The 12,791-nt window shown below is 36.0% G+C and overlaps 1 protein-coding gene across 2 annotated transcripts in view; it reads right to left on the bottom strand.

Annotated features, from left to right (window-relative positions):
- The window catches only part of GNRHR (gonadotropin releasing hormone receptor), a 21,723-nt gene extending 8,932 nt beyond the window's left edge, over window positions 1–12,791 (bottom strand). The window contains exon 1 of one of the 2 annotated variants that reach the window (XM_043572570.1): window positions 12,003–12,791. In XM_043572570.1, the coding sequence (XP_043428505.1) occupies window positions 12,003–12,521 (519 nt within the window). In that variant the 5' untranslated portion in view covers window positions 12,522–12,791. The remainder of the gene's footprint in view (window positions 1–12,002) is intronic. The other variant, XM_043572569.1, reaches the window with a different exon arrangement.

Raw genomic sequence — 12,791 nt, 5'->3', positions numbered from 1 at the left:
ATTGATACATCTCCAGCCAGACTTACCAAAAAGAAAAGAGGACCCAAATAAATAAAATCACAAATGAAAGAGAAGAGATCACAACCAACACCATAGAAATGAAACAATTATAAGAGAATATTAGGAAAAATTTTATGTCAACGAACTGGGCAATCTGGAAGAAGTGGATAAATTCCTGGAAACATACAAACTACCAAAACAAACAGGAAGGAATAAAAAAAACTGAACAGACTTGTAACTAGTTAAGAAATTAAATCAGTAATCAAAAATCTCCCAACAAACGAAAATCCAGGGCCAGATGCCTTCCCAGGGGAATTCTACCAAACATTTAAAGAAGAGTTAATATCTATTCTTCTCAAACTGTTCCCCCCACCAAAAAAAATAGAAATAGAAAGAAACTTCCAAACTCATTCTATAAGGCAAGTATTACCTTGATTCTAAAACCAGACAAAGACCCCACCAAAGGCCAATATCTCTGATGAACATAGATGCAAAAATTCTCAACAAGATACTCATAAATCAAATCCAACAGTACATGAAAGGAATTATTCACCATGATCAAGAGGGATTCATTTCTGGGCTGCAGGTGTGGTTTAATATTTGCACATCAATGTGATGCACCACACTAATAAAAGACAAGAACCATATGATCCTCTCAATAGATGCAGAAAAAGCATTTGACAAAATACAACATTATTCATAAAAACCCTCAACAAAGTAGGGATAGAGGAACATACCTCAACATCATAAAGGCCATGTATGAAAAACCCATAGCTAATATCATCCTCAATGGGAAAAAACAGCGCTTTTCCTCTATAGTCATTAACAAGACAAGGATGTCCACTCTCACCAATGTTATTTACCATAGTAATGGTAGTCTTGCCTCATCAATCAGACAACAAAAAGAAATAAAAAACATACAAATTGGCAAGGAAGAAACCAACCTTTCACTATTCATAGACAACATGCTACTCTATGTAGAAAAACTGAAAAACTCCACCGAAGATTACTAGAACTGATATGTGAATTTAGCCAAGTTGTAGAATAGAAAATCAACATACAGAAATCTGTTGCATTTCTATATATCAATAATGAAGCAGGAGAAAGAGAAATCAAAGAATTGATCTAATTTATAATTGAACCAAAAACCATAAGACAGATAGGAATAAACCTAGCCAATGAAGTAAAATATCTGCACACTGAAAGTTATGGAATACTTCTGGAAGAAATGGAAAAATATTCCATGCTCATGGATTGGAAGAACAAATATTGTTAAAAAGTCTATACTACCCCAAGAAATCTACACATTTAATGCAACTCCTATCAAAATACCACCAGCATTTTTCACAGAACTAGAACAAACAATTGTAAAATTTGTATGGAACAACAAAAGACCCCAAATAGCCAAAGGAATCTTGAAAAGGCAAAGCAAAGCTGGAAGTATTACAATTTCAGATGTCCAGTTATATTACAAAGCTGCAATCACCAGATAGTATGGTATTGGCACACAGACACATAGATCAATGGAACAGAACAGAAAACCCAGAAATGGACCCACAACTATATGGTCAACTAATCTTTTACAAAGCAGGGAAGAATATCCAATGGAAAAAAGACAGCCTCTTCAACAAATGATGGTGGGAAAACTGGACAGCAGTATACAGAACAATGAAACTAGACGACTTTTTATACCAAACAGAAAAATAAATTCAAAATGGATGAAAGACCTAAATGTGAGACAGGAAGCCAAATCCTACAGGAGAACATAGGTAGCAACCTCTTTGACATCAGCTGTAGCAACTTCTTACTAGACATGTAACTGGAGGCAAGGGAAACAAAAGCAAAAATAAACTATTGGGATTTAATCAAGATAAAAAGCTTCTGCACAGCGAAAGGAACAGTCAACAAAACTTAAAGGCAGCCTACAGAATAGGAGAAGATATTTGCAAATGACATATCTGATAAAGAGTTAGTATCCAAAATTTATAAAGTATTTATGAAACTCAACACCCAAAACCAAATAGTCCAGTTAAGAAACAGGCAGAGCCATGAACAGACATTTTTCCAAAGATATACAGATGGCTAACATCCACATGAAAAGATGCTGAACATCACTCATCATCAAGACAATGCAAATCAAAATCACAATGAGATACCACCTCACACCTGTCAGAATGGTTAATGTTAGCAACTCAGGAAACAGATACTGGCAAGGAAGCAGAGAAAGGGGAACCCCCTTGCCCCATTTGTGGGAATGCAAACTGGTGCAGCCACTGTAGAAAACAGTATTGAGGTTCCTAAAAAGTTAAAAATAGAAGTACTTACAAGCCAGCAATTACACTGGTGTTTATCCAAAGGATACAAAAATACTGATTGAGGGGGCATATCACCCGAGGTTTATAGCAGCATTATCAATAATAACCAAACTATGGTGGTGCCTGGGTGGCTGAGTCAGTTGATTTTGGCTCAGGTCATGGCCCAGGGTTGTGGGATTGAGTCCTGCATCAGGCTGCATGCTGAGTGTAGAGCCTGCTTAAGATTTTGTCTCTCTCTCTCTCCCCCTCTGCCCCTCTTCCCTGACTATGCTCTCCCTGAAACAAGTAAAATAAAGTAACATAACATAACATAACATAACATAACATAACATAACATAAAAATAAAATAAAATAAAATAAAATAAAATAAAATAAAATAAAATAAAATAAAACAACAACAAAAACCAATAGCCAAACTATGGAAAGAATCCAAATGTCCATCAATCGATGAATGTATAAAGAAGAGGTGGTATATATATATATATATATATATATATATATAATGGAATATTATTCAGTCATCAGTCATCAAAAAGAATGAAATCTTGCCATTTGCAACGACATATATGGAGCTGGAGTGTATTATGCTAAGTGAAATAAGTCAGTCAAAGACAAATCCCATATGATTTCACTCACATGTGGAATTTAAGAAACAAAACAGGTAAAGATAGGGAAAGGGGAAAAAAGAGAGGAAGGGAAACCATAAGAGAACAGACTGAAGGTTGATGGTGAAAGGCGGGTGGGGAATGGGTTAGATGGGTGATGGATATTAAGGAGGGCACTCGTTGGGATGAGCATGGGGTGTTATATGTAACTCATGAATGACTAAATTGTACACCTGAAACCAATTTACCATATGTTAACTATCTAGAATTTAAATAAAAATTTGAAATAAGAAAGAATAAAGAAATGTTGCCAAGTACTTTTCAAAAACACATACTAATGAATATACACTGAAATTTTCCCTATTTATCAAGTGAACTTCTTACCTAGTCATTTCCAAGCTTCTCCACTGAGAAACTTCATTTTACCATGACACATTATTAAAATGAAAATATAAGAGTGACCAAGCATTTTAAAACTAATAGCAAATAAATTCAAACAAAAACGTTACAGGATTTTAAAAATTTTAAGCAATTGAGGGACAGTATTTATTTTTTAAAGTCTTTAATTGAATTAATAAATCCAATTAACTTAATTAATTCCACAGGCCCAGGATTTGTTTCCTTTTTGGGGTGATGGAGTGGTAGTGGAGTATGCTTTTAAAAAAACACAACAACCCTATATTTCCTTTCTTTGCTTGTAGAGAAATTTAATATAATATAAATATAATAAACTCTAAATAAAATATAAGTAAAATAATATAAAATATAATGCTCTATCTTTTATTTGTAATTAAAATGTTGATTTTCAGTTTCAGATCTTTTTTCAAGGACAAAATAGTATTGTTAAATTAATCCACTAGAGGGTGCACAATGATCATATCATCAAATTTAAAGCTCAGAAACTCAAACATGTATTCAGCTAATTCTGTTTTATAATCCCGATCTTTTTCCGTATCACAAAGTAACCATTTAAGTTTTCCATACTTCTTTGCAGACTGACTTTAAATTTAAAGTTCAGTTCTGAATTTGACCCAACAGATGTTGTGAGTCTTTGGAAGAGTTACTTTACAAAGAACTTGAGAATCTAGTATTTCTTTAAAACCTTAGGTACTTCCCTCCACAACTTCCTGATCATACTTGGACCCAGATGATCCGAGTTTGACTTTCTTCTCTGCACTAGGCCACATTTTCACTTTAATATTTCATCTTTTTAAGTTAATATGATAAAACTTTCAATAAAATGGCTTTTTTTTTCCTGGTGCAAAAAGATGATTTATTAAAGCACCAGGACAGGGGCGCCTGGGTGGCTCCGTCGGTGAAGCGGCCAACTTCGGCTCAGGTCGTGATCTCGCGGTTTGTGAGTTCGAGCCCCGCGTCGGGCTCTGTGCTGACAGCTCAGAGCCTGGAGCCTGCTTCAGATTCTGTGTCTCCCTCTCTCTCTGACCCTCCCCCGTTCATGCTCTGTCTCTCTCTGTCTCAAAAATAAATAAACGTTAAAAACATTAAAAAAAAAAAAAAAGCACCAGGACAGGTCCTCTGGGTGGAAGAGGTGCCTGGAGCCTGAGGAGAGACTGATTATGTACTTGGGAGTTGGGGAAGGTAAAGTCAAAGGAGTGTGTTTCCAAAGGGATTTTCTTTCTTTTTTTTTTTTAAATATGAAATTTATTGTCAAATTGGTTTCCATACAACACCCAGTGTTCATCCCAGCAGGTGCCCTCCTCAATACCCATCACCCACCCATCCCTCCCTCCCACCAGCCATCAACCCTCAGTTTGTTCTCAGTTTTTAAGAGTCTCTTATGTTTTGGCTCCCTCCCTCTCAAAAGAGATTTTCATATGCTAAAGAAAACTCACAGGACACGGGAGGCCTAGCTATCCTCAAGCTAAGGTTGTTTTTCCCTCTAGCAAAGCATTAACTTAAAGACAGTAAGGAGTTCCTGGAGAAAAGGTATATTGTGCCTGCCTCAAGTATTTGTCACTGGGCTGCACGTTATAAGGAAATTTAATCTGACTTTGAAATAAAGTACTATGATTTGAGCTGATATCATCTTCGTTTAATAAACGCTTATTTTTAAAGCAACTCCTTGTTCAAAAACTACTCTAGGTGCTCTCTGTCATAAAAGATGAACCAGATATATCCTGTTATCAGAGACTTTAAAATTTGGTAGGGGAGATAATAGCATGGTTGTGACACCTGTCGTACGTACTAGGTAGACTGTGATAAGTGCTAAAAGAGTGATATGGTAAAGTGTTATGGTAACTCAGAATCTTACTTTCTCATAAATTGTTTTAGCCTAGGTTCAGTTTATTTTGTGCTCCAATGTCATGTTCATTTGAATGATTAGTATAGGGATCTACTTTAGTTCGTGGGTTGTTTGTTGGTTTTTTTTTTTCGTCTTTGGATTATATTTCTTTAATTTCTTTGTTTCTCCTTTCTCATACCTGACCTCAGTTCTCATCAGTATTTGCTTTATTTTTCCATAAATGAGAGAAGTATGTTTTCCTTCTTTACAGTCATTTGCATATGCTTCTTAGAGTATTATTTTTAACCCTCACCTTATCCCAGACTAATTACGTTATTGTCTAATCTTTTCCGGAGGTAATTATCTTTATTACTATTTTTAAATGTTTATTTATTTTGAGAGAAAGCATGAGCAAGCAGAGGAGGTGCAGAGAGAGGGAGAGAGAGAGAGAGTCCTAAGTAGGCTTCACTCTGTCAGCAAAGAGCACGACATGGGGCTCGAACCTGTGAACAGTGAGATCATGACCTGAGCCGAAAGGAAGTGTCAGACGCTTAACCAACTGAGCCACCTGGGAAGCCCCAAGAGGTAATTATTTTTAGATAATGTACTTCATTCAGTTTCCTCATCTATAAAACAGAGATGTTAATAGTATTTACCTCTAGGGGCTGTCAAGACAATTAAATGATTTAATACTTGCCAAGCATTTCTAATAATGCCTGGCACACAGCACTTATATGAGTTATAAACATTATTATGAAAAAAATTTCAGGGCACACAACTTATAAATGTGTATTCATATGTTTATTTATATATTTGTAAATGTATACCATATATTATTTCCTTATAGCTCTTTAGCATCTATTCTCAACTTAAGACTTTCCTGCCATATCCTTCTCCAGCATCCTACAGGAAAAAAGGAAATAGACAACATTGCATGGTGTGATATAGTGTAGTATTTAAAAGCTCTGGGTATGGAGTTAACTGGATATACTGACACCCACACTTACTAGACAGTAATCTTGGGCGTTGTATATAACATTCTTAACCTTAGTTTCTTTATGAATGAAAAAAAAGATAATTGTATCCAATATAGAGAGTTGTTGGGAGCCTTACAGGAAATAATGCATGCAAAAGGATTTAGCATATTTCCCGGCACATATTTATGTCTTCAATAACTAACATTTATCATCATCATCATTATTGTTGTTATTCATGTATTTAGTATGCTACTACTATGTTCCAGTATAGTTCTTGGCATATTGTACACGTGTGACATTTATTTATTGAATTTAAGCTCCTTGTCAAGTTCAGAAACACATTCCATTCCTGTCAAGTGCATGTATATATATTATATATATATATATATACACACATACATATATATACATATATATACACATACATGAATATACATTTATATAATTTTATATAAATTTATATATAAAATTTTATATTTATATTTATATATAAATTTATATAAATTTATATACATAATATATATATATTTATTTAATGTTCGTTTATTTTTGAGAGAGCACAGACAGGGAGAGACAGAGAGAGGGCCGGGACAGAGGATCCTTAGCAGGTTCTGCGCTGACAACAGTGAGTCCGATGTGAAGCCCGAACTCATGAACTGCAAGATCATGACCTGAGCTGAAGTTGGATGCTCAACTGACTGAGCCACCGAGGCACCCCCAGCCATGTATCTTTACACCAAAGACCAAAAGGATGTCTCATATATCATGCCTTCCGACCTGGGTTAATGTTAGAATTTAAAAGCTGTCCGAATGTATGCTCCATATTAACATGGATAAGCTAGTGGTATGAACTTCTGCAAATAAACTGCTACTCTGTAACTCTTGTGGTAAATGACTGTCATTGGAAAGCATGTGATTTTTGATTAGATACGGACACATCTAATTCAAGAAATGTTTTATCCTCAACATGCACTTACGAACCTAACCACACATAGTCTTAAAGCAGATTGCCTTTCAGGTCATGTTTGTTCCTTCTCTTCCTTTCCCTTCCTTTCCTTTTTCTTTTCTCCCTCTTCCTTCCCTCCTTGCCTCCCTCCTTGCCTGCCTGCCTTCTTCCTTCCTACCTTCCTCCTCCCTTCCTTCCTTCCTTTCTTATTTGACTGTTACAAATGATATCTTTAAGACTAGAACGATTATGCATCAGCATATATAGCTTTCAGAATGAGCAGGACAGCCTGGTGACTAGGGAGTAGATTGGCTAAACTTACTTATCAGTCAGAATGAATGTTATAATTTTGAGAAATTGGAATCTTTATGTAAGCCAATTCTCTTTGCTGTCTCTTAAAGGATCATTTAATTTTCATACTCGTATTTCCCTATTATTTTATCTCCTGACTTCAAAAACTCTTTATGAACAAAGGAATGAAAGCAGGAGGAGAGGAAGGAATGAACATTATCAGAGTGTTTAAAAATTAAGTCTTGTACTAGATGATTTTATGTATCTTTATAATTTATTCTTCACAATTAGCTTTTAAACTTAGTTACAGTAATTTACTCAGAACCACAGAGATGGTAAGAGACAGCATTGAGATTTGAAACCAACTTTGTTAAAATCCAATATTCATGCCATTTCTACTATCCTATTGTCTTCCAAGCTTTGTTTCAGGGAAATCTAAGGTCTTTAGAGACCATGAGCAGGGCTAGTAAATGGTCAAGCAGAAGATTGGCTTCCCTTACGTCTCTTTAGCAAGAACAGCTCCACTTGTATGTTTCATTGGGGCTCCAGATAGAATTTTGCTTTTTTTGTTTTAAGTTTACTTATTTATTTTTAGAGAGAGAGAGAGAGAACGAGCGTGAGAGGGAGAGGGGTAGAGAGAGAGGGACAGAGAATCCCAAGGAGGCTCTGTGCTGTCAGCACCACGTTCAATGTGGGGCTCAATCTCACGAACAGTGAGATCATGACCTGAGCCTAAATCAAGAGTTGGACGCTCAACCAACTGAGCCACCAGGCACCCTTAGAATTTTGCTTTTTTTAAAAAAAGTTCCATTACCTGGAAAAAGTTTGAAAGTTGAGCTATGCTATGCTGGAACTTCTGAAAATATATCCCCAGACCATCACAGAATTTCTCAAGCAATAGACAATCAATATATAAACCAGAGGATGATGATTAAATTCATCCTTTCAATGTAAATTAGCCGTTACAGGATGCACCTTTGTCAGTGGGCTTATCCATAGAGCATGGTGAAGCTTACTATGTGCCACAGTCTAGAAGTAAAAAGCCCTTTCAGTCTTTCATCTTCCCCATTAAACATGTGTAACATTAGTCATGGGATTAAAACCTCTTTTATTCAGAGAGACAGCAGAGAGACAGAGCTATAATAAAAAGAAAAACCAGACTTAATACAAAGACATGAGTCCAACAGGTCAAGTGACATTGAGAAAGTCAATGAATCCCTTTAAACCAGTTGGTTTTGCACTGCAGATTGTACCCATCAGTAAGTGGCAATCAACAGTAAATAATGAAACAGTAAATAATGAAATGGAGGGGCGTCAGTTGAGTGGTTGACTGTATTTGGGCTCAGGTCATGATCTTAACAGTTTGTGGGATTGAGCCCTGCATGGGGCTCTGTGCTGACAGTGCGAAGTCTGTTTGGGATTATCTCTCTCCCTCTCTCTTTCTGCCCCTTCCCGACTCATGTTCTCTCTCTCAAAATAAGTAAACTTAAAAAAAAAATGAAGTAGAATGGTGTTGAATATTTTATGAAAAATTTTCCCAGTTATAAGTGTGTGAGGAACAAAGTCCCAATGTAGTATGCATTTCTTACTGCCAGAAAGGTGTGCACGCCATTGCTTTCAAAGATTCTCTTTGTATGTTCTCTGATACACGGGGTGGTGGTAGTAACATGGCTGTTATGTGCTGCACAGAGTGAGGTTTTTCAGGAAGCTTCGGCAAAGTGCTTTACAAATATAATCTGCTGCTGAAAGTAAGGATGAATTATGTGTTTTACCAAATAAAAGAAAACCATCATTTTCTGTGGCCCATATTCACATAAATCTCTCAGGAAGAGTGATGTATTTGAGGTCAGGCTATTACATGAAAGTCCTAAACAATTCAAACTTAATTTCATAATTTCTTTTTACTGTATCAAGACAGATAAGTATTTGGCACTATCTTTCTATTATTGCTGTGACATACTTAGATGAAGATAATTGAATTAATAAATCAATATTTTTATTATACCCTCTGGGACAGTGCTTAGAGAAGGTTGAAATTGTTAATTTGCATTTCAGTTATTATCACAATTTGACTTATTTCTACTTCTTCAGACTTTCATCAGTATCCTAACTTACCAACTACTTTCCAAACGGCTACACTTCTCCAAAGACCTTATACTGATATCATCATGTCCTAAAGCAAATGTTTTCAGCTCTTTTCACAGTTTGCCTTCCCTCCCCCTTCAAACAGAGAAACAAACAGGGAGACACTTCTGTTCTCAACCTACCTGCCTATTTCAATAGTTTCACTGTTAAAACTCCTTGGCTAAAAATATTAGAGCTTTAGTTTATACCGTTCTCTTTATCTCCTTAAATCCGATTTGTTGCCAAACTTTGTTTTTTGTTTGAAATGTCCCTCTTAAAATCAATGCTTTCTGAGACCACCCTAGCCACCAACCTAATCATTTCATTGCCAGAAAATTCAGAAAAGGTTTCTCTGTTTCTCACAATTATTTGGGTCTATGAAAATTTTCCTAAAATATTTTTGTTAAAAAATCATTTTATTTCTTGCATAGGACTCACAAAGGATATGTGGCTCCCACATTAATTTCAGAATTTCCCCTGGTTATCAATGTCTTCTATAATATAGGTCCATTATACCTTTCATTCATTCATTTAAATGAATGAAGCCAATTTGTTTTTAAAGGAAAAAGTGAAGGATTTATTTGATCTGCAGAGAAATTAGATCATCTGAACATTTAAAGTTTCTATTTCTGCTAGTTGTCCTATTATGTACAGTGAATGTTAATGAAGTTGAACACAACAGAGTCTCCACCGTTTAAGAGTCTATTCCTTAATGACAAAGACGAGCAAATGCATGATCATGATGTTTTATGACAAATAGTACACGAGAAGTGGAAGACAAGGGAGCAACCACCAAATCTGATATCCTGCTGGTGCCACCTCTCAATCTTTCACTTCAGCCAGATAAGTGTCCCGTGAAAATTAATCACACATTTCAACCTTTCCTGAAAAATATATGTGATCCTTGACTTTTTTTTCTATCCAAATACCATTCATCTGAAAAAACTCAGCTTATCCTACTTTTTTCTTAAATCATTCCTTTACCATTTCAACTCTTACTCATTTCTCCTTCTTACACTGGTACTAGGTTTTATAAATGTTTAGTATATGGTTGTATTAGTTTTATAAAAGTATTGTCTCCACAACTGAATTACATTTTCTTGGGGGGTGGTTTCTTTGAAACCATCAGTATCATGCTCAGTGTGAAGAACCTAACTTGTTTATCTTTCCTAAGAAAAAGAATAAATAGGCAACACTCTTAATTTAGAGAAACAAAATGGAAAACTTAAACCATAGCCTTAGCTAAATAGTCTCATTTCAAGAGACGTATTTACTATACCCATTCTTGTATATTCAGTCACTGTGAGAATCGTCATATGCCTTTATCCAGGAACATCAAAGTACTTTAGTTTTTCCCATTCCTCCTGCCATAAAACACACCCCAACTAAATTGATCTAATATCCATGAAATATTAGTTAAGTGAGGAATTGGTGGTGAAAATTTGGTGGCCCAACTTTTTAGTGTTTTAACTGTATTTAATGAGTTTTGCATGGCAGGATTTTTTGTTGTTTTATGTTTCTTCTTTTTGTTTTTTAAAGCACCTGGCTCATTTAGAATGTCTACATAAATTCCATTTGTAGTGGTAGATTTTGGGAACATCCTGATTAACCTTGATGCCACTTCTTGACACATCCTTGTACCCTGGGTTCATCATCATACGATACATTTACAAGCATAGAGACAATTTACTCATCTGTTATTAGGGAATCTTTGCTATTTGTAAGACCGTGTCCTTTTCTTCAGAGATATGACTGTTGAAAAAAAGGCAAATTCTACAGGCCAATTAACCAGGTTGCCTCAGATGAGGACAATCTGGAACAATATCTACCTGTACCTGATTTTGCTAACAGCCTGTTATGGTCTAAACTTTTTCCAGAAAAGCTCAAGTCAATCTCAGAGAAATATTCAGATTTCAGAAGTCCGGGGTTTCCCACTTTTCCTCTTTATTCAGTCCCACCCAGCTGCAAACTCCAGAACAACATACTAGCTGACAATAGTTCTAAGTTGCGACAGAAACAGATTAGTTTCCACTCAAGAAATCCCAAATAAGACAAATTATAAATACTTTCTACCTATGCAAATTCCATAGTTCCTAAATATTCTCTCCATTTACTGTATCAACCAGAGCAAAAGAAGAACTAGAGGAAAGAATAAGATGGGGATGAGGTCCAATTGGACAATAGCCACATTTTTTGAGGAGCATTTACTATGTACTAGAGATTATGCTAGACACTTTAATACATTGTTCTTCTTATCTTTACAAAAGTTGCATAATATGGGCATTACCTCCATTTTATAAATGAAGGAACTGAAACCCAGAGAAGCTAAAAATTTGCCCAAGGTAACAGCCAGGATTAAACTTTGCTCTTGAATTTCCAGAATCCAAGCTCTCGAAGACAATACAATACTGCCTTTGACATACAATAATACAATACAATACTCAAGATTAGATAGGAAATCTGTGATTGCCATATCCAAACAAGTTCATGATAATGGTTTACCTGTGGTCCAGCAAGGATACTACTGAGGAGCCATGCCAAGCCAATCATGGACTGTCCGAGCTTGCCATTGCTTTTCACAGCTAGAGGCCTTGTGATGGCCAGGGAGCGGTCTAGGCTGATCACTACCATCATGAAAGCTGGGGCATACATGGAGAAAAGCTTCAGATAGCTGAGAACTTTGCAGAGGAGCTCTCCAGCATACCATTGAACTGTAATATTCCACAATCCATCTAGTGGCATGACAAGCAGAGTCTCCAACAGGTTGGCTAAGGTCAGATGTTTTAAAAGCATCTTCATTCTCGAAAGCTTTTTTCCTTTCTCTTTCTTCTGAGTCCACTTCTGAAGTTTCAACAAGAAAGAAGCATTAAAAGTTGTAGAGAGTAGAAAAAGGAAGAAAGTAACCGTCACTCGGATCTTTCCAGATAATGTCAGTGTGGGGAGGTTGCCCTGCATCAGTGGGATGCTGTTGTTTATGGCTGAGCAGTGATTCTGATTCTGTTCAGGAGGGGCACTTGCCATACCTCCTGACTGATAGAGCTTCAAGACTTGTGTTTCTGGCACTTCTGATGTTTTATTGTAACCTAGCCCAAAGCCCTGTTTTATTTCTGCCTTCTTTAGATGGAAACGTCACAGATGTAGATTTATGTCAAATTTCGTCCCTGAGCTAGTTTATATTTAATGTAAAAGATCAAGGTGAACTTGTTTTGTGGGCTAATAATCCAACACAGTGCTAAAACAGAACATGTCAAACACATTGTGAGGGCCAAATGTAACCGTAGTACCTCAGCA

Source organism: Prionailurus bengalensis, chromosome B1, assembly GCF_016509475.1.
Source record: "Prionailurus bengalensis isolate Pbe53 chromosome B1, Fcat_Pben_1.1_paternal_pri, whole genome shotgun sequence".
Lineage (NCBI taxonomy): Eukaryota > Metazoa > Chordata > Mammalia > Carnivora > Felidae > Prionailurus > Prionailurus bengalensis.
The sequence above is the reverse complement of the archived record's forward strand: the minus strand, read 5'-3'. Positions and strand labels throughout refer to the sequence as shown.